The sequence below is a fragment of the Girardinichthys multiradiatus genome, chromosome X, assembly GCF_021462225.1.
Source record: "Girardinichthys multiradiatus isolate DD_20200921_A chromosome X, DD_fGirMul_XY1, whole genome shotgun sequence".
Taxonomy (NCBI): domain Eukaryota; kingdom Metazoa; phylum Chordata; class Actinopteri; order Cyprinodontiformes; family Goodeidae; genus Girardinichthys; species Girardinichthys multiradiatus.
Genome location: NC_061817.1, coordinates 10289568 through 10312734, shown reverse-complemented (window position 1 = coordinate 10312734; position 23167 = coordinate 10289568). Strand labels below are relative to the sequence as shown.

General features: G+C 41.1%; 1 protein-coding gene across 3 annotated transcripts in view; it reads right to left on the bottom strand.

Moving 5' to 3' along the window:
- LOC124863345 (caskin-1-like) overlaps positions 1-18378 on the bottom strand; it is a 150016-nt gene extending 131638 nt beyond the window's left edge. For all 3 annotated transcript variants that reach the window (XM_047357688.1, XM_047357690.1, XM_047357691.1), the window contains exon 1: positions 17629-18378. In XM_047357688.1, coding sequence (XP_047213644.1) covers positions 17629-17722 — 94 coding nt within the window. In that variant the 5' untranslated portion in view covers positions 17723-18378. The remainder of the gene's footprint in view (positions 1-17628) is intronic.
- Positions 18379-23167: the final 4789 nt, after the last annotated feature.

The following is a 23167-nucleotide window of genomic DNA, read 5'->3' as shown; positions in this document are numbered from 1 at the left end:
GTGCATTATCCTGCTGAAAGAAGTCGCTCCCATCAGGAAACACATTTGTCATGAGAGAATAATGCATCATCTGTCATAATGTTTGTGTGGGTGTTATGCAAGGACTTAATGCTTTGAAGAGAGCTCAGAGTTAGCATAATGATTTTACTGGCTTGACTTCAACTCTTTATACATCTTGCTCCAATTACATATACGGTATATCTAGGTAAACACACTGACCAATAAAATTAGTGTGTATATGACCAATCACATTAGACCATCCCTATCCATGGCTTTATGGTGTAATTCTGATGGTCATATTCCACCTGTAGTCATTTTGACATTCTCTTACTTGGCTCTACAGGTCCTTCTCAAAATATTAGCATATTGTGATAAAGTTCATTATTTTCCATAATGTCATGATGAAAATTTAACATTAATATATTTTAGATTCATTGCACACTAACTGAAATATTTCAGGTCTTTTATTGTCTTAATACGGATGATTTTGGCATACAGCTCATGAAAACCCAAAATTCCTATCTCACACAATTAGCATATTTCATCCGACCAATAAAAGAAAAGTGTTTTTAATACAAAAAACGTCAACCTTCAAATAATCATGTACAGTTATGCACTCAATACTTGGTCGGGAATCCTTTGGCAGAAATGACTGCTTCAATGCGGCGTGGCATGGAGGCAATCAGCCTGTGGCACTGCTGAGGTCTTATGGAGGCCCAGGATGCTTCGATAGCAGCCTTTAGCTCATCCAGAGTGTTGGGTCTTGAGTCTCTCAATGTTCTCTTCACAATATCCCACAGATTCTCTATGGGGTTCAGGTCAGGAGAGTTGGCAGGCCAATTGAGCACAGTGATACCATGGTCAGTAAACCATTTACCAGTGGTTTTGGCACTGTGAGCAGGTGCCAGGTCGTGCTGGAAAATGAAATCTTCATCTCCATAAAGCTTTTCAGCAGATGGAAGCATGAAGTGCTCCAAAATCTCCTGATAGCTAGCTGCATTGACCCTGCCCTTGATAAAACACAGTGGACCAACACCAGCAGCTGACACGGCACCCCAGACCATCACTGACTGTGGGTACTTGACACTGGACTTCTGGCATTTTGGCATTTCCTTCTCCCCAGTCTTCCTCCAGACTCTGGCACCTTGATTTCCGAATGACATGCAGAATTTGCTTTCATCCGAAAAAAGTACTTTGGACTACTGAGCAACAGTCCAGTGCTGCTTCTCTGTAGCCCAGGTCAGGCGCTTCTGCCGCTGTTTCTGGTTCAAAAGTGGCTTGACCTGGGGAATGCGGCACCTGTAGCCCATTTCCTGCACACGCCTGTGCACCGTGGCTCTGAATGTTTCTACTCCAGACTCAGTCCACTGCTTCCGCAGGTCCCCCAAGGTCTGGAATCGGCCCTTCTCCACAATCTTCCTCAGGGTCCGGTCACCTCTTCTCGTTGTGCAGCGTTTTCTGCCACACTTTTTCCTTCCCACAGACTTCCCACTGAGGTGCCTTGATACAGCACTCTGGGAACAGCCTATTCGTTCAGAAATGTCTTTCTGTGTCTTACCCTCTTGCTTGAGGGTGTCAATAGTGGCCTTCTGGACAGCAGTCAGGTCGGCAGTCTTACCCATGACAGGTGTTTAGAGTTAACTCGTTGATTCAGATGATTAGGTTCATAGCTCGTTTAGAGACCCTTTTAATGATATGCTAATTTTGTGAGATAGGAATTTTGGGTTTTCATGAGCTGTATGCCAAAATCATCCGTATTAAGACAATAAAAGACCTGAAATATTTCAGTTAGTGTGCAATGAATCTAAAATATATGAATGTTAAATTTTCATCATGACATTATGGAAAATAATTAACTTTATCACAATATGCTAATATTTTGAGAAGGACCTGTAATAATCACAAAACCCTCTAACAGTTTTTAAGTGAGATTTTTTTCTTTTTGTGGCACTCTGGTTGAGGCTGGGAAAAGTCTAGTCACCTCCTCCACAGAGCCCCTACTGGGCAACATAGATACCAGTGAACCTGTCTAACAATGAACATCGGATGTAATGTCATCAATTGGAGTTCCTTATTATTCGCATTGCTATGCCATGCTGAATCAACTCTTGATCCAACATGCTTGGTTGCCCAATGTGAGTAACCTAAACCATCCCATTACGACAAAAGTACAAGTAAGGGGTCCCTGCCCATGGACAGGGCAAGATACAAGGAAGAATTAAAAGGCAAACCAGACTAGCAACACTCAACATTGGTGCCCTTGTTGGCCAGACATGGGAACTGCCCAACACCCGAAATGATTAACATTGTATTGCCAAATGGGCCGGAACCAAGGCTAAAACCATTGAAGAGAGCTGTGAGATTTACTACAACAGCAGAAAGGCAAAATGGCCTGCCGTCGCTATGGTAGACTGAAAAAGACTTCAAGACAGGGTTGTCAAAGTCAGTAGCATCAATGACTGACTGATCTCCATCCCAAACGACATCAGTCGCACCACCTTGGGAGAGATCTTATGCTAAGCCTCTTAAACTGGCTGCCCACATGACAATAGACACTTGATTGCTCCATCTGAGCATGTAGTTGTTGGCTGCGACCTCAGAGGGCACATGCTAGGATCGGCACCGGGGGAATATCCACAGTGCCACATTCTCAGCATCTGCTCATCCTTCTATGCTTATGTTCAAAGCAACTAAAGATTGTATTTAAGTGTAAGAAACCCTGTTATCCATCTCTTTATCATGATATAGTCCATCCTTTGTTTTTACTTTTTATACTTTCAAACCACTTAAATAAATCTGACTCATCACCTGCACCTTCAGGAGTCCCATAACTTACAAAGTGGCAGTATAATGAAGTGTTTTTATATGACCACATGTGTGCGTGTTTGAGTCTTTTAGTAAGGATCACATGTCCTAACATGAGCTCTGTGGCAAGCAAACACACAGAGAGATATTTGACACAACTACAGACATAACGTTCCCCGCGTTTCATTGCTTCCATTTGGTCAGTATGATTCTAAGTTTCCTGTCGTTTGCTTTACTCTCATTAAGGAGACAAGGACATTTTACAGTTACTCAGTACAATCAAGGTTTCCCAGCTGCTGGGAGAACAGGATTGGGATCAGGTAGAGGTCATAAGTTGGCTGTTCCCCTTTAACTGTTTCAATATCTTATGGAGGTTCAGGCCGCCAAGAGAACAAATCTGACCAAGAAATCTTACTTAAAATCAGGCAAAGAGACTTAAAAGGCTAATGTAGTTAACAAAGTCAACGAAATGAAGCACATTTTGTGACACACAAGTCCTTCTACATAATTGAACTATGTGTGTCGTTTATAATGTTCCCTCAATTTGATGTGTGTACTGGGATGAAGGCTGGCATAATTACAATGGTGTATTGCTTCAGGAAAGAGTAGTTGCTTTTCCTGTGAGGTCAACATCTTGTTTCTTTTACCTTTTTACATACCTAATGATTGCTTCAGCACTGGGGATGAAAGTTGGAAGTTCTTTAAACAGTCTATGAGCTCCCTCAAGTGGTCAATTATTATTAGCTATATTTACCAGAGAATAAGACCAGGTCCAATGCAGTGTTGCCACTCCAGCATTCGGCATGCCGAGATCAATGAATTTTCATGACTGTAAACAAAGCATCTGCATAGTGTAGCATAAAATTCAGTAAGGTTATTAGTGCAAAGATTGAGTAGCACTTGTGTAAATTCAGTACCAGGTGTGCATATTTTTTTCATACACGGTATCTCTATGTTGTGAAGTTCATGCAAGGGATTTTTTCTGAAAGTCTCTGAACTTCCGAGCAGCCTGCCTTAGCTGCAGATCAGGTTACATATGCTACTGAATCAGATGCCTAAAAGGGCAATGGAGGATTATTCATTTACATAAATCAGCACTTTGTTGATGATCAAAACACACACACTTTGCCGCATTCGGTTCAAACTGTAAGGCACGTGTAAAACTATTAGAGGTCAGGTATATTTGGTGGAATATTCTGCAAATGTGCATCAGATGTGCGAATGTAGTCATTTTGTAGTCATTTATTAACCAAATACATCCAAATAGGGCTTTAGTTATCATGCAGGCAAATAAACACTGGAGGGAACAACAAAGGCAAAAAACAAGGGTAACTCTACAATCTGAGAACCAACCAACATGGGCTCAGAACAAATTATCTATTTGTTCGAGTTTTTAAATTAACATAACAAATAAATCCATTGCAGGGCAATACACAAACAGCCATGCACACACCTAAGGGCAATTTAAAGAGGCCAATTAACGTAACAGTCATGTCTTTGGGCTGTGGGAGGAAGTCAGAGTACCTGGAGAAAACCCACACATCACATACACGGGCAGAACATGCAAACTCCATGCAGAAAGACCCCTGGCCGAGAGCTGAACCCAGGACCTCCTTGCTGTAAGGCAACAGTGTATTGTTATGTATGTAACAGTGTATTGTATGTTATCTGAGTATTTGTTGACCAGTGATGTTGCATATCCATGCTGCACGAAAGGACAATTCACCCTAGATTACCAAAATGAAACCAAAATTATATGTCCATAAACTCACCATTGTGATTAATATTACATTAAAGTTTGGCCTTAATTGAATTGTTCATTTTCCAGGCCTGAAGGCTTCTACAACATAAGATTACAATGGTTTTTAACAAGGTTTTTACAAACCAGATCAAAATTACACATATAGGCTCAAATAAATAAAGTATACCACTATATGAAATTATTCATAGATTAAACATGTCTCTCTCTTTCTCTCTCACATGGTGTGATGTTGCCTCTAGTCTTAATGTAAATGTAAGTCGGACCTTTAAATTGGACAAGCCTGAACTTTCTATTGAAATTATTTCGAAGTAACAACTTTGTAACTTGCAGTTTATGAATATATATATAACATTTTGAAGTGTGGATTTAAAAGAAAAACATCAGTGAGGTATGCAGTTATGGGACAATCTGCCTTGCTAATAAACCCTAGATCATGCCACCAGTGTATGAGTATCCAGAGGGTGTGTCATGGAGCTGTGAGCAGGCACCCAAACTGTGTCATAGGCCTGTTTTTAGTGGCTGCTCGCATAGCAGCAGCAGAACCCCAGCATTCATTCAGAGAGTCCCATGGCGATGCTAAATGCATTCACTGTGGGCTGGGTGGAACATTTCAGCCTGGCTCTTGTGTGGAGCATAGTAAAACCTTGTCTGCCCTATGCTGGTGTGAGTGTTGAAGTTGAGCCTTAGAAAAAAAATAGAAGCCGAATTTCCTGCTTTTAGAAGCTACTCAAATGCAGCAGAAAGAACATGCTTTTTGTTATGAAAACAGGGTGTGAGCGGAAATATTCTGCCAGAGGATGTTAGTGGGGCACTCTTCAGGAACATCTGACACACATTCACATGCTGCACACAGCCCCTTTATTACTAATAAAATGGCACAGATTTTTTTTCTCATTCCCTCACCCCTTTGAGAATCCGTGTGTATGCGACAGCGTGGTGACTCTTGCCCTTTGTCAACATGCTTGACTTATATGCGTGGTCTGTACCTCTCCGTGCCAGTTGCATGGCGGTAGGGAAGCACTTTGTGCTTGGATCAACCAGAGCAGTAGGAGGTTCTACTTGATTCCGACTGAGGGAAGGAGGTCCCAACTCGCTGGCCCTCTCATTTTGCGGGTGGTCTTTATATCAGGACTAAGCAAATCAGTCCCCTTCCATCCCGCTGCAGCTAATTGCCCCCCCACAGCTACAGCTAAATGAAAGAGAACATGCATTAACTGTCACACTGTCACAATGTACATGATCCGACAAGCAGAACGTTTTTCTAATATTATTCACAGACATTCTGGTGCTCTTTTTCCCATCTAATTATCAACTCTAATTGACACTGGCTTGTATTTATTTTCTTTCACTCAAAAAAAACCCTGTCATAAAATTGCTATGATTTAAATTAATTTCAATAAAATGTAACCAGAGTTTTTTTTTTTCCAAGACGTATGTATTGCTGAGTTTTGTTTTATTTTTATTTATTTAACAAGAGGGATACCCTTACATGATTGACTTAATCACACTTTTTGAAGGACATATTGTCTGTAAAGTGTTTACTTCAAATTTTACAAAATAGTTTTTTAAAGTGTGTTAATTGTTAAAATAAGGTTACTAGTAACTAGATCTTGCTTGCTAACAACAAAACTAGCATTTTCCATGTGTAGGGTGTAACAACATCTTTTTTTCAGATCACATATATGTCTGTAAATCGCACGTCTAATAGCTGTGACATCCTGTGTTTGGTTTGCTAGATATTTTGATTGCTTTCCTACTACAGAGTTGTCTTATTTAGTCCACACCAGAGTTTGGAAGAGCTTTGACACCTGCCCAAAAGAAACAAACTATCCGAGAAAAGCAGACCAAACATCTCTCATCTGAAAGTTCCCAAAAACATAGTTTGAGAATTTTTAAACCTTTATTCTATTTGTGAAAACACAACAAATTGCATTTCTAATACTTTCATTACCATTAGGACCACCTTAGATGAACATTGCAATATAGGAACTTGTCAACCATGGACTGGAATATTCTACGATGATTACAGATTCCGAAAAACACAATTTCTGATTTTAACCTTTATTTGAGAGGGAAAAAAGGATTGCTAAAATTTTGTCTTGTCTTGTTGAGCCCAGTTTTATATATGTCTTGTGACCCGGTTGCATGGTTACATCCCTGTTTGTTTGTTGTACTGGATCAGTACTGAACCATGACCATAAAGCCACAGCATTTAGCTGTGATTTAAAGTGGTATAACTGCTTTAATATTGGTTACAGTTTTAGTGTCTGTAAAAAAACAGCCTATAGCAGATTATTTGTGGTTGCTAGTTTATCAATTAATTTGTTCAGTTCCATAATTGAATCCTACTGACAGATTCCAAGTCAAGTATATATATATTCCATTTGATCCTAGTTATCAAACAATGAGGTCAAGTTAAGATATTATTCAAATTAATTAAAACGTTTTTCTAACTAAGGAAACCCAGCAGACTGCTTCGCATCAGTGACTTGCAGCATTCACTCCTCCTGGATGAGCATGTAGAGATAGAGACAGTATTTAGCAGTATTTAAAGTGACCGTCGCTTGCATTGTGTCGTTGACTTTGCAGCAGTCCCTCATACTGACCATGTGGCGAAAGTGGAAAGGAAACCTCCTCTTTAACAGGAAGAAACCTCCAGCAGAACCAGAACCTGACTCAGAGTGAGTGAACCAGAACCAGGTTCAGGTTCCAATTGTTTCGTTACAAAAAGCAAAACTGTCTAAAACCCATAATATTCAGTGCAATAAGCTTCTACATTCTGCTGTAGTTTATTCTATATATTATGAGGTCCTACACCACTGTGTACATTTGCTAAATAAATCATAATATATATAAATAGGTTTGCTGACTCCATTTTAACTGATGTTCTCTTTAAAATTAATGTCACTCTGACAAAAAAAATACTTAATACATTTTCTTTTTCCTAAAATAAATAAGATCCTCTCACATATGACATAATTACACAATACATGTAAAGCAGTAGTATTTGTTCTCAGGCTTATACCATCAGATTCTCCTAGCGGCCCATTCCTACTTCTTATCCAGTTTTACCTTTTTCCTTCCCCTTTCACTTCTTTACCATCTCCCAGAACCTCCCAATGACCAAATAAACCATGACCATATTACTTTTAGTCAAATGAATCCTGCAGATAAATTCATCCACGAAGGGAAGGTGAAGGCATGGACAAGATAGGAAACGATAGCTGTTTTTCATCTCACCGTTTCATCACCTTATTCTCTTATCATTCAGTGTTTCATCAACCCCTCCATCTGCGCTCATCAACAAACATCTTACCCCCCATCCTCTCACTTCTGGATAACTGTCATTCTCCCTCTTCTGTAACCACTTTTCTGTTTTCCCTAAAGCAAAACAATCCATCCAGGTCCTTCTCTGACTGCGTCTATCTCTCCCCATCTGTGCTGTAATTTAATCACGAAGGCAGTCGGCGGCAGAATCAGCAGAAGTGAGTGATGATGTTTCGGAGAGAAAATGCAGGAGCCACAGCAAACCAATTTAGCACTCTGACTTGGTAGATGTTTTCCTTTTTAATATAGGCAGCCTCAATCCTTCAGAATAAATCTCAGGTTCAGTAAGAACTTTTTTTTTGCACAGTGGTTTTTCAGCTTAGGCTGCTAAGAGATATTGATGGTACGATATTCTTCAACAAAATATGGGTGCGGCAGTCACAAAAACAAAACATTTATAGAAAATAATAGTACATGAGCATGTCCACTTATGTCACTCAGTTAATAAAAACACCAGAATCCATGCATCAGCTTTTCAAACCTCTGCAGTTATATTTTATGTGCTAGATTTATTTACCACATTAGGAATTCTCCTGGAGGTCACTCAGAGTTATTATTGTTTGATCATATTTCCTAAAAGTCCTCCAGCCCAAAGGGGATCAGAAAATAATATACAACTAAATTAAATGTTTCTTGAGAATTTTTATTACTCTTTAATGCCTTAATTCCTGAAAACCCATAACTACAGAGAAAAGGCAACCAATTTTTAAGTGTCCAAAATTGTTTATGGAAACTATTTTGGGTATTGAAAATAGGAAGGCACGAACTATGCGTGGATGGGCTATGGTGTACAAACTCAAGGAAACGAGGAGAAGAGACCCGGCACTAATGCTCTAAAACACAGGTGTCAAACTCCAGTCCTTGAGGGCCGGTAAACCTGCAACTTTTAGATGTTCCTCTGCTTCAACACACCTGAATCAAATAATTAGGTTATTACAAGGACTCTGGAGAACTTGACTGCATACTGAGGAGGAAATGCAGCCATTTGTTCGAGGTGTGTTGGACCAGGGACACATCTAAAAGTTGCAGGACACTGGCCCTCGATGACTGGAGTTTGACACCCCTGCTCTAAAAGATTTTAAGATTTTATATAGGTGATTTCAAACTTAATCAAGAGCACTAAAATCACAACAGCTAAATATTAGCACTTATCTGTGAGATTCCATTTGTCAGAAAAAAGGTTCAAGTTGGAAAAAATAAACTCAATAATGATCTACGACTTGGAGCGCCAGAGGTCCCCCACCAAGTTAAAAATGACTGAATAAAACATACAAAAAGCTCCAGAAATGAATTATCATTAAAGATGAAGTTCAACATTTTTGAAGTTCTGTTAAAGTGTTTTAGTCAGTTAATGTCTTGTAACTCTCTTGCTTGGTTTTTCTTGGTTTCATTTAAATCCAGATTAGTTGGTCCCAGATGCTAAAGCTGAAAGCTAATAAGTGTGGGACTAAGACTAAATGGAGTTCTATAGTCTTCAAAAAAAAACTTCTCACCAATCAATGCAAATTCTGTTTTATGAACCTTTAAAATTTTGTCAAGATTGCATTTTGAGGTTATTTAGAGGGATTACAAAGGAGTGGAGAAAGGAAGTGGTGAACCACCAACAATCTTCCTTCTAAAACATGTACTGAGAATGCAACATGTTAAGAGTTTTATTGTCAGAATAACTGTTATAAAATTAAAGTTGTGTAAAAAGCTAAAATATTAAAGAGGTTTAAGTGAACACTATTAAGTTTTACATTGCCTTAGTGTTCTATTAGATAGTTAATAGGACCAGAATCACTTTACATGTTTTCTTCTTAGTACTTATTTCTAAAAAGAAGATCATTGGTCGGCACCGCCTCCAACCTCCATTTCCTGTGTAAATAACCATAGACCTTTTTGTGCATGAAGGTTAATGGTTCATAAAATAGAAGTTGCAAAAACTGTTTTGATGTTTTTTGGATTGTTGTTTTTTAAGGTAATAGCAGTTAGCTTTGGTTTCAGCCCCACTAGGACGAGCCTTTGGCTTCAGCCATCTGGATTTACACCAAAGGAAGACCCAAAGAGAGTTACCGCAGATTATATTAACTACTTATTCTATGTTATTTTATGCACATAACCTCACTTCTTTTTTTTTCACAGAACTTCACTTCAAAAACTCTGAGATATCCCTTAAAATCAGTACCACACTGCACAACATCTATCTGTCAATGTTTTTTGTGTTTAAATGCATAAAATGCAGGGAAATGCTTTGCTATCAGCATGTGTTACTAATAGTAGTTAGCTTGGTTACTGAGCAGAATTAGCAAATCCCAGTCTTTTTCCAACTTGAAACTGGGTGTGGCATCATTCCCAGATCTAGGTTCCCACGTCTGAGGTAGTAAACTAGCAATGCTGTTTGCCTGTTTTAGTGGGCTGCTTGTTTCATGCTAACTCTAGTAGTTTGTAAAAAAGTTTCTTTCAAGACACTCTTCACTTCAGAAAAGTAACTGGTTAAAATTTGTAAAGGTTTGTAGAACAGCTGACATGTTTTTGCTTGTACGCTGAAAGAAACACATAGAAACTGGTGACTAATCTTCTGCTACAGAGAACTTCTCCGCCAGTCAGAAAGTTAGTGCAGTCTGCCCATGTGAAGTTTTAAAGGAGGAGTATTATGGGGTAAGAACGCTGTCAAAAACAATGTGTATGTAAAGATGGAAATGTGTGCATATTAATCAATAGTTTTGCATAAGTAAAATCCTAAAGAGGTATTATACATTTTCTCTATAAGAATACAAAATAAAATGTTACAGCTTGAAGAAATTACAAACACAAGTTTCATTTTGTATTCTTATAGAGAAAATATACAATACCTCTTTAGGATTTTACTTATGCACAACTATTGAGTAATATGCACACATTTCCATCTTTACATACACATTGTTTTTGACAGCGTTCTTACCCCATAGAATGTGTAGTACTTTTGTACCCTCGAAAGTTCTGAGAAACACAACGCCAAATTTAGAAGGCACTATGTAAGTGCAGGTAATTTATCATCATCACTCAGATAGAGTCTAAATGATGTGTCCTTTACTCCAGTTAATTGTCTCACTATGAAATCAAACCATCTCATTAAAATCTGTTTAACATTATATTTATGGATTATGGAGTATGTTTCCAAACTTAGGCATTTCCATTTACTGTTCCAGATGTAATGGCATGTCAGACAAAGCGTGGCAATAATGCTGAAGTGTTCCACAGAAACAACCCAGCAAGATCCTTTCCTCCCTCATCTCTGTATGGCCTGAACACAGAAGCTTGTCTGTGAGCTCCACGTGTGCACCAGATTGTTTTCACATTTTTTTCACATAACAGCCTAAAGGCTCGATGCATTTAACTGGGATTTCATGTGATAGACCCACACAAAGTAGAGCATAATTGTGAAATAAAATGAAAAGAAATAATGGCTATAATTTTTTTTTTACCAAACCGTAAACCAAAAGGATTCAGCTCAGGTTGTATATTTAAAGTTGGCCTACTGGAAGGAGAACTTCTGCCTCAGTCTCAAGTCTTTAGAGCCTCTAACCGATTTTCTTCCAGGACTATACTATATTTAACTTCATCCATCTTCCCATCTACTCTGACCAGCTTTGCTGTGTTTGCTGAAGAAAAGCTTTCCCTCAGCATGATGCTGCCACCACCATGTTTCACCATGTGTTCAAGGTTATGAGCAGCATTATGGCCCCCTTCTCCCACATGTTCGCTGTGTCCCCTCACAGATGGTGTCTCACGGGAAAGAAGCGCATGCACATGTACTGATCAGCCAGCACCAGCAGCAAAACAAGCATGTCCTCGATGAATATAATTACAGCTTTAGTAATTTAGCTGCAGCGGGATGGAAGGGGACTGATTTGCTTAGTCCCGATATAAAGACCACCCGCAAAATGAGAGGGCCAGCGAGTTGGGACCTCCTTCCCTCAGTCGGAATCAATTAGAACCTCCTACTGCTCTGGTTGATCCAAGCACAAAGTGCTTCCCTACCACCATGCAACTGGCACGGAGAGGTACAGACCACGCATATAAGTCACCACGCTGTCGCGTTATTACAAAATGGTACATAGACTTGAAAATCCTCTAAAAAGCAATACTTATGAGGCCAGTCTTTGTAGTAAGGGTAGCATTAAGAAAGCACTTCGTCTAAAAGAGCCAGATTTGTGGAGTGCACAGTGCAGTTGTCCTATTAACAGATTCCCCCACCTGAGCTGCAGATCTCTGCAGCTCTTTCAAAGTTACCTTGGGCCTGTCAACTACTTCCTCTGATTAATACTCTGCTTGCCCACCATGTCTGTTTAGGTTGGCTCTCTCAGTTTTCAGATGATGGACTAACCAGCGTTCTGTGTTGTTTTAGAACCTAATCCCGCTTCAGCTTCCCAAAAATGTCTCCCTGCTCTGTCTGCCATGGTCCTTTGTCTTCATGGTGCTGTTTGTTCACCAACAGCTGTATTTTTAGTTGCTCTTATTCGGCTCTTTGAAAACATAACAGCAATAATTCTAAACTGCTATAATATGAATAAATGTGTGTGAGAACAGAGACAGTACAGGAGAATCCGAAACATTAAAAACCCAGAAAGCACACAAAGCTGATCAAACAAAAGAGTACAGCAGCAATCTGTGCACAGCTAACAAATATGAAGACTCTGGCTGACAACATGTGAAGCTTCCTGCCTGCCTGCTCCTTTGTGAATGTGCACTGGCGTGGATGCAATAATCTGCTGTAGTCCCATAGCCAGACTAGCACATAGTCGTAGAAAAGACGAGAAAGCGGAGAGAAAGAGAGGGGGGCTCAAAGGAAGCTCAGTCAACTACAAAGATGGAAAATTCAGGAGGCAGATAACCTGTAAACAACTATTGTGTCTTTTTGTTTTTTTAGAAGAGGCACGGTAAAATCTCACAGCTCCACACAAACACATGCACCTTTTTTTAAACGAGACAGTAACAAAACGTCAATATGGATTACACCAGCTGTCCTAACACAGCGAAGCTGCCTCTGACAAACACAGACCCAACGTCACACTCACACACTTACGATGACCTCGTCCTCCGCCGTGTGCACAAGTTGAGTGGTAACAAACTGACGAAGCCTCTCCAGATGATGCCAGATGTGCGTGTGCATGTGAAGGGAGTGTGTGCATGTGAAGGGAGTGTGTGCATGTGAATGGAGCGGACTGTGTGTGAAGGAAGGGAGTAAATGAGATGCAGCAGGGCAGAGCTTCTGCCAGACTCACACACACATCAAATCCAACCTTACCTTCTTCTTCACACACATGTACACACAGATCAACACACATGCCTATTAACACACATTTCTCTTAAGGCTACACACACACAGACACACGCACACACTCAGCTGTCCTGTGAGCTTTGTGTTTAATGCTTGATGACAAACAGGTCCCTGTTAACATCAGCCCTGTGTTAGACTTTCCTGCTGTTTGTCAGGGGCACTCGGCTCCACTCTGTGATTAACGCCTCGCTGCTCAGACTCTGTGTGTTTTCCTGTTTTTCAGGGAGTTCTTTTTGAAAGAATGACCCAGTATCAGTTATTTGCAGACACTTTCAGAACGCATTTTCACAGAACACGGGCTTTTTCGTATTGCATGTGCAATTTAAGAGGTTAATATTTCGAAAGGCTTCTCAGTGGACTAGCAGGGTTGGAAAGAAGGAGGCTAAACAGGAGTAATCCTTGAATCCTGCATTTAAACACCTTCAGATGGGCTCAGTGCTCAGAAAAGACTGAAGTTCAAGTTTGAAGCCCCTCTCGTAGGCCAAGAATGAACACATATCAATGAGGGGATTTTGAGTGTTTAGTGGTATAAAAGGCAGTGTGTACACGCATGGTGCTAGATAAATGAGTGGCAGTCCACACCACATCAAAACCTTTAGTCTTATGCTTAATTTGTGAAGATTAGCTGAATCTTGAGTTTTTATACCCATCTAATGTGGTTCAGAGTTATGAAGAGCCTATCTCAAGAGGTCAGTGGGTGAAAGGTCGAGGTATTCCGGTGGATATGTTCCCAGTCTTTTACAGCCCCAGAGGTTTAAGGCATGTCACCTAACACTTCAAACCACCAGCAAACAGCAAACTAACAGCAAACATGCCAAGACACAGTCGTCAAACTAAACTGACAGGCCAAGCAAGAGTATTAATCAGAGAATCAGCCTAGAAGTCCATAATTATTCTGGAGGAGTTTCAGAGATCCACAACTCAGGTAGGAAAACCTGTCATCAGCCAAACTGCGACTGGTGCACTCAACAAAGGTGGCCTAAGTGGAAGAGTAGCAAGACGAAAGGCTTTGCTAAAAGAAAGCCCATTAAAGACATATCAAACATGTGGAAGAAGATGCTTTAGGTCCTGTTTACACGACAACGACCCATGTTTTCTCTTAACACATCCACATGACAAACTTTTAATTACGGCAACAGTTTCCCTGCCACGCCACTAGTTGGTGGTATATTCTTTGAAACTTAACATGCACAAACACTTCTTGCTTATGAAACGGGGGAGAAAAGAAGCACTTTGCAGGAGAACCGTAGTTAGATTCCAAACAGTCAGCAGCACAAGTAGGTACTCTGCAATCCGCCATTGTTGTTGTTGATATCTTCGCCTTCTGTGGGTTTTAAACCAGTAGGCAGCCTTTATGTTGTGCGCCTGCGCATTCATTTCTACTGATTTTAGTAATACTGCACATGAGCCAGGGCTTCCCCATAAGAAATATTCAATGTTTCCCCATCTACACGACAACAGAGACCGGGGTGTTTTCATACCATTACACTCTGGAACCTGATTTCTGTGCCATTTTAAGAGAAAAACGTCCACCATTGTTGTGTAAATGAGTAGAAACACAACTAAACTTGCCTATTTTTACCAGAAAACATTATGTAAACAGGGCCTTAGCCAGATAAGACCAAAATTCTACTTTTTAGCATACATGCAAACCACTCTGTGTAGCAAAAGATTTCCCATCCTCCTGATCACACCATCCTCATGGTGAAACATGGTGGTGCCAGAGTTATGCTGTGGGGATATTTTCTTTTACACAGTAGCAGAGAGGCAGGTCAGGGTTGCCTGGGGCGAAAGTTACCTTTCCAGAAAGACAATTAACCTAAACAGTTAGAGCTACAATGGGATCAGTTTGCATGTTAAAACATTGTAGTTTGTGGTTGAAATGTAACAAAAGAAGAAGAAAATCATGAGGTGTAAACACTTTGCAAAGTAGTACCAGTCAGGGTGCTCCTGACTCGGTGTGTATCACAGATTCCCCTGTTACCACTGCAAACCTCAGTGATATAGCCAGGGGATTATTTTCAAAAGCTGTTAGTAATTATAACCTGAATAATGAAGATGAGTTTTACCCAGTGAGAAACATGAGGAAAGCATGAGTCTTATAAACCTACAGTATACAGCACTGACAAGCAGTAGATAATGTTGACTTTTATCTGCAGGATCTGCGTCGCTTTGTGTGTGCTTTTCAGTCCGCTGAGAATTTTCTTCAACAAACAGCTGTGCGTCTTATGTATAAAAACTCCGCACTAAACAGCAGAGAGGTGGCTTAAAGTTGAAGTGCACTTATCTGTTGCCCAAAGGTTGTTTTGTAATGCAACAAATGTGCTTCACTGAGCTCTAAAAGATACTATTGTCGGGTGTTATCTGTGGCTCTGGACGCTCTTTCGGGAGAATGCCTTCATTTTTGTGCAGACTTTAACCCACTGGGTTACCTTTCCCTGCTGTGTACTTTGTGGAAATAAAGTGATGGGTGATGAGAAAGCAATGAATTTGTACAGCCTTTCCACACAACGCGGCCACTTATTATTAGCAATCAGCAACAAGCAGCTCTTCTTATTCAAATGAGGCCCACCTGCTGTGGGACCCTTTCCAGCATGAGTGCAGTTTCAGATGCAGCTGTGAAAACGGCAAACTAGAATCATTCGCACAAGTGGATAGAAGGGGTCAGGCCATCTATGCCAGCAGTGGCTTCCAAAACGTATTCCACGTTTGGTCATGTTGGAACCACAAACCTCGGTGTATTGCATTATGATTTAATGTGATGGACCAACACAAAGTATTTTACATAGAAAGGTCTGAAAAATGGGGAATGTGTGTGAGCTCCCCTGATTCAAGAGTTCTGTACAATTACTGCTGCAGTTCTTTTGGGGTTTGGGTGTGCCAGCTTTTTACATCTGGAAACTGAAATTCTTGCCCATTCCTTACAAAACAGCTCAAGCATAGACAGATTTAATGGCCAGAGCTACTCCATTGTAGCTCTGAGTGTACGTTTAGGGTCATTGTCCTGTGGGAAGGTGAACCTCCTGCCCAGTCTCACGTCTTTTGCCTCTAACAGGTTTTCTTCCAAGAGGTACTCCTTTATTTGGCTCCATCCATCTTCTCATCATCTCTGACCAGCTTCTTAAATTTGTTCTCATCTGAGCGGAGCACTTTTATCACTGTTGTGTCCCCAACATGGCTTGTGGCAAACTTTAAACAGGACTTCTGGCTTTCTTACAACATGACTTTTCTTAGTGCCTCTCTTACAAAAAGGCGCCGTTTATGGAGTGCACGACTAATTGTTGTCCGGTTGACAGATTCTCCCACCTTGGCTGTAGATCTCTACAGCTCCTCCAGAGTTACCATCTGTGTAGCGTCTCTGATTAAAGCTCTCCTTCATTGGTCTATCAAACCTCTGAATCCTTCACAGAACAGCTGGGTGTATACTGAGATTAAATCAAATACAGGTGGACTGTTCACTAAATGGATGGCATCAGAAGGCTTAAATATGGCTTTATTTAGGCGTATCAAGGTAAAGGGGGCTGCATTCAAATGCACGCCACACTTTTCAGTTTTTAAATTTGTAAAAAATAAAATTCTGTAGCATTGATGCTTCATAATTATGTACTACATTGCGCTGCTCTATCCTAATAAAGTACATTAAAGTTTGTAAAAACAGTGTGACACAACCTATAAAAAGATTCAAAGGGTGCGAGTACTCCCGCAAAATGCTTTAGTATTTTGATGAATTAGGCCACTTGTTGAATGTCTTCGTTTAGTACTTGGAACCATGACTGCAGGGACCTGTAATCCTTGCAGCCTCCTATAGTATGCCTGTGTTGGTAGTGATGCAGCATATCAGTAGAGGGAATCAGCGGCTATAGCAGCCTGGACAGAATGATCTATCTGCAGCTCTCCATGGCCTCTCCGTGCGTTGCCCACACATTAGAGTGGGCTGTGCAAGAGAACCATTGCTGAATGTTGCAGAGCTTCCTAGACAGCAGAAAATGGTACAGTTTACAGCAAAGAATATTAATGGAAAGTTTTGAGATTTTTTAATGCTTCTTCTTGCTTGTGCGAGACTTAAAGTACTGTTCAACCATCAGCCACAAGGCTATCAGTGTTATCTCTGTGTTGAGGCACGGTCACATCCAGCTGCACAGAACCTCCCTCTTTTTCTCTGCTGCAGTGCACTTACACAGGGGTCTGGATAAGCTATCAGTCTCCAATCACTACAATCATCTCTTCTGATACACATGCACTCCACCTCTCTCTCTCTCTCTCTTCCCATCATCCCATCAGGCTCCCCATCATATTCACAATTAGGGCCTTGCAGCGGCAAACAGCCAGTAGTTGGAAGAGATATCATAGCTCCAACACAGCAAACATAAGGCAGGTTTTCAGCAGGTATCTGTTGTCATCTTTTAAAATGCACTGGGGCAGAAAGTCTTACTTGCTTTCCCTGGTCTGGGCCTCTGCAGCAGCTTCTGCACGGTGAGAAGGTCCTCGGTCTTCACCGCCTGCAGCAATTCCTGGTCCTTCCCCATCTTCCGCTCTGAGCCGCTTTACTCCCGCAGCATCCTTCAACACAGCGGCGCTTCAGCCCAGCCTCAGCAGGCGGAGGGTGCGTGTTCCGCGGCCACGGACAGCCTCCCTCCACCCCTTACTGGCAAGATGAGACCCCCCTCTAGATCTCTAGCATATAATGGGGCGAAGAGGGTCCGGAAACGAGAGGGAGCGATTGCCTCCGCGGGATGGAGGGATGCTCTCGGATTCCCCCCCACAGCGACACCACCTCCGCCTCTAGGTGCGGCGCTGCTGGATGGAGACAGGACCTGACGCTGCCGGGCCGTTCAAGATTCCAGCGGCGGGCGTGATAGTTCACCGATGTAGAAAAAGAAGGCTCGGTGTCCTGTAATCTGGTACCAGGCTGGAGGATGGTCGCTCTCCCCAGCAGCTGCGCTCCAAAACAGCGCCTTCACTAACCGAGCGCAGAAGACGTCAGACGGAACGCTCTGATGTAGCGAGAAGCCTCACGGAGCCCAGACGCTGCGCGTGAAGAAAGACCGTGCGTTCAAAAAGCGGGCGCGCGCGGAGCTCTTCCCTCCGAAGGCTGTGACGGCCTCGTGCTCCAGGTCGTAAACACAATCCAGCGGTGCGCTGCAGCAGCAGCCATCGCTCGCGTGATCTCGAGCTCTCTGTATTTTTCTCTTCTCTTCTGTGCGAGGGTGGGTGGGTGGGTTGGGGAAGGACAAGTATAGTGAAAGGGCCACGTTCACGCGCTCGCGCGCTCTACAGTTGGTTCGGCTCGTACCGTTAAATGGCTCTTGTGCGGCAACTCTGGGGCGTACCAGAAGCGTGGTGCTCCCTCTCCCGCCTCTCTTTTCAGCTGTTTCTGTTCCTTGTGGCTCTCCCTCTACCAGTGGCGGTTCTAGACCAAATTTACCAGGGTGGGGCCAGTGTTTTATTTCATGGGGGCACAGAACAAACGAATGGCACAAAAAAAAAAAAAAAAAAAAACAGGGCAGTATTTCATCGTTTAATATACAGGTCCTTCTCAAAATATTAGCATATTGTGATAAAGTTCATTATGTTCCATAATGTCATGATGAAAATTTAACATGCATATATTTTAGATTCATTGCACACTAACTGAAATATTTCAGGTCTTTTATTGTCTTAATACGGATGATTTTGGCATACAGCTCATGAAAACCCAAAATTCCTATCTCACAAAATTAGCATATCATTAAAAGGGTCTCTAAATGAGCTCTGAACCTAATCATCTGAATCAACGAGTTAACTCTAAACACCTGCAAAAGATTCCTGGAGCCTTTAAAACTCCCAGCCTGGTTCATCACTCAAAACCCCAATCATGGGTAAGACTGCCGATCTGACTGCTGTCCAGAAGGCCACTATTGACACCCTCAAGCAAGAGGGTAAGACACAGAAAGAAATTTCTGTACGAATAGGCTGTTCCCAGAGTGCTGTATCAAGGCACCTCAGTGGGAAGTCTGTGGGAAGGAAAAAGTGTGGCAGAAAACGCTGCACAACGAGAAGAGGTGACCGGACCCTGAGGAAGATTGTGGAGAAGGGCCGATTCCAGACCTTGGGGGACCTGCGGAAGCAGTGGACTGAGTGTGGAGTAGAAACATCCAGAGCCACCATGCACAGGTGTGTGCAGGAAATGGGCTACAGGTGCCGCATTCCCCAGACCTGGGCTACAGAGAAGTAGCACTGGACTGTTGTTCAGTGGTCCTAAGTACTTTTTTCGGATGGAAGCAAATTCTGCATGTCATTCAGAAATCAAGGTGCCAGAGTCTGGAGGAAGACTGGGGAGAAGGAAATGCCAAAATGCCAGAAGTCCAGTGTCAAGTACCCACAGTCAGTGATGGTCCGGGGTGCCGTGTCAGCTGCTGGTGTTGGTCCACTGTGTTTTATCAAGGGCAGGGTCAATGCAGCTAGCTATCAGGAGATTTTGGAGCACTTCATGCTTCCATCTGCTGAAAAGCTTTATGGAGATGAAGATTTCATTTTTCAGCACGACCTGGCACCTGCTCACAGTGCCAAAACCACTGGTAAATGGTTTACTGACCATGGTATCACTGTGCTCAATTGGCCTGCCAACTCTCCTGACCTGAACCCCATAGAGAATCTGTGGGATATTGTGAAGAGAACGTTGAGAGACTCAAGACCCAACACTCTGGATGAGCTAAAGGCCGCTATCGAAGCATCCTGGGCCTCCATAAGACCTCAGCAGTGCCACAGGCTGATTGCCTCCATGCCACGCCGCATTGAAGCAGTCATTTCTGCCAAAGGATTCCCGACCAAGTATTGAGTGCATAACTGTACATGATTATTTGAAGGTTGACGTTTTTTGTATTAAAAACACTTTTCTTTTATTGGTCGGATGAAATATGCTAATTTTGTGAGATAGGAATTTTGGGTTTTCATGAGCTGTATGCCAAAATCATCCGTATTAAGACAATAAAAGACCTGAAATATTTCAGTTAATGTGCAATGAATCTAAAATATATGAATGTTAAATTTTCATCATGACATTATGGAAAATAATGAACTTTATCACAATATGCTAATATTTTGAGAAGGACCTGTATTAAGTGAGCCACTTGCAGCTCTGGAGCTGCAGGTTGCAGACCCCTGATCCGGCAGATGAAAACTGTGATCCTATGTCAATATGACAAAAGCTAAAAGCACCTTAATTTTTTTAATTTATTGTTAAAGTAAAACTGTAAAAGTAAAAAAATTAAATTTATTCCAGGGACCAATCAGTTTAGGTTTCTATGATGCTATGCACTGGGCATATCATAAGAAAATGACTTAGTTTTATGTTCTCAGTACGGGGGCAATAACAGGGACCAGAACCAGTTCTACAGGGGCACTGGCCCCTGTTGGCCCCTGTCTAGAACCGCCCATGCCCTCTACAGAAAAGCGGATCAGAAATAAACCTGTTTATCACCTCAGGTCATCTTGCCTTTAGCTCACCTGCTTCAAGATAATAACGTTAGTATATGATTTGAAGCTTCCTATTTACATCTAGCGTAAACGGTAAATCCTCTGCTTCTAAGTTCTATCTTTCGTCACATCAGTCTGGACTGAATTATCTGAACAATGGTTCCTTCATAGTGCCCCTTTTTGAATGTCACTCACCCCTGACCGTGCCCTCAAATAACACCAAGATCCCATCTTTAGGTCAAAAGATAGGACTTTTTGTGTTTTTTTTTTAATTATGGGCACTGTATTTTGCAGGGGATAAAAAGCGTATGCTGACACAGCAAATGAGCTTATTATTGGTAAATAAGTAATTGGAAATATTAAATCGCAGACTATTAGGTTGAAGAAAACCAAGATTTTATGGAGACCAAGATTCAGCTGTACATTTTAATTTCAGCTGTAGTAACAACCCTAAATTAAATATTGGTATGTGTTGGATTAATTCAGTTTAATCCAGCACAGCTCAGCTTGTTTCGATTTAGCTCAGTTTTAATTCAGTCTGATATACTTTAGGTTAGTTCAATTTGATTCAGTTGGAATCAGTTCGGTTCTATTTATTTCCAATGGATTCAGTTCGGTTCACTTTAGTTCAATATAATTTAATTCAGTTCAGTTTAGTTCAATTCCATTTTTGAGTCTTGAGCTGGCTAATGTCATCTCATGATAACAAGACAAACAGGTCCAATTTATGTTTGATCGTATACAGTCCAATTCAGTCCAAATGCATTCAAGTAAGTCTAATTCGTTTTTTAACACAATCCAATCATGCAGTCAGATTCAAATCCAGTTACAGAACAGCTAGATCAATATTATTGTACTGCGGTGCATTCAGCTTCAGTTGATCAAAATGGCCAATCAGTAAAAAGTGGTCAATCTAAGGAAACCTGCAGATTCTAACTTAATATTTAAAATCCCCCATCAAAGCCTGGCTCAGAGATTAGAATATGCAATTTGAGTCATTTATTTGACTTCTCTTTGAACAGGAGTATCAGATGTATTATTCCTGTTGTGCTGGAAGAGGTACATCGATCAGAGAGTAGTCTCACCCTTCAAGTGTCCCCAAACCAAAGCATATCAAACTCTTCCAGAAGTTTTTAATGACCTGATTCTTTCCACCAACCTTTCCAGAAGCCCTTTTACCGTAAATAAATGGATTGAGACCATATGTTGTGATATAAAGATAATCAGAAGGACAGAAGCATATATCATCGAAACAGACCGTGACTTCTTACAGCAAAAGGATCAGTGTTTTCTCTCTCCCTCCTCCAGCTTTAGAACTCCATTCTCCTCTTCATTGTGTGTGTGGGCAGTGTGCTGGGCTTGGATGCTGCTCTCTACCTCCTCCGCATATCCACTGAGTTATATAAGAACAGTGAAGAGTAGCCCATATGTTAGGAATATTTAGAAATCTGTCTAATAACATATAAGCTCACTACCATGGAGATGTGTTAACACTAATGCTCTGTATACAGCGGTTTACTTTCAGTTTTCCCCAGTTTGTCACAGAACAACTACAGAAATGTATTTTATTATGACCTTTTTGTGGAAGGCCAACACAGAGCAGTATATTGGGAAGTGGAAGGAAAACAATGCATGGTTTTTATTTTATTTTTCCTGCAAATAAAAAATGAAAAAGTGACATGCATTTGTATGCAGTCCAATTTAGTCAGTACTACTAGCATCGTAGCTGTAGAGACTGAAATATTGCCCATTCTTCTTTGCCAAATTGAACAATATCTGTAACACTCAATGGAAAAATCATGAGAACATCTTTTTCCATGCTTAACTGCAGCTGGATGGGACATATGGTATAGTTCAAGATGATTTATAAAACCACTGTTTTATCATGAAAAGCAACAGCAGAAAAATAGGAATACTAACATGAAGAAATGACGGACATGTCTAAAAATGAATAAATAACAGAACATCCTGCCGATATGGTGGATCTCATTGTTGATCAGTAACAGCACAGTTAAAAAAAAAAGTAGAATAAATCATGTCAGGTAGCAACACAGGTTGACATAATTAAGCTATGTTTAGAGCTCCATTTAACAAGAAATTGGGCGTGTTTAAGATTTCACAACAACACACTGCCCTCTAGCGGCCAGACAATAGCATACATCCCGGAATGAGCCACCAGTGTTCAGTGTTGGCACTAAATTAAATTATTTTGAGTTATTAAAATGCTCCTGTTATTAAGAGAATGTTTAAGGAGTAGAAATTTGCGTTCTTTATCTTGTGCAAATATTTACCAATGGTTAACACAAAAATTATACAGCAGGGGTTAATGACAATGTTTATGAGCAGCAGTTTAGGGGAGCTCTCATTTTTCGGTCTGGCTTATGATTCAACATAGAAAAGTGGACCATTCAAAAGCATGTGTCAGCATTGCTATTGTGTTGTTATGCCAATGTAGCCCCGTTACTCTGACACCGGTGAATATAAGTTAGTGTAACCAGTTGCCTCTAGAAGTCATA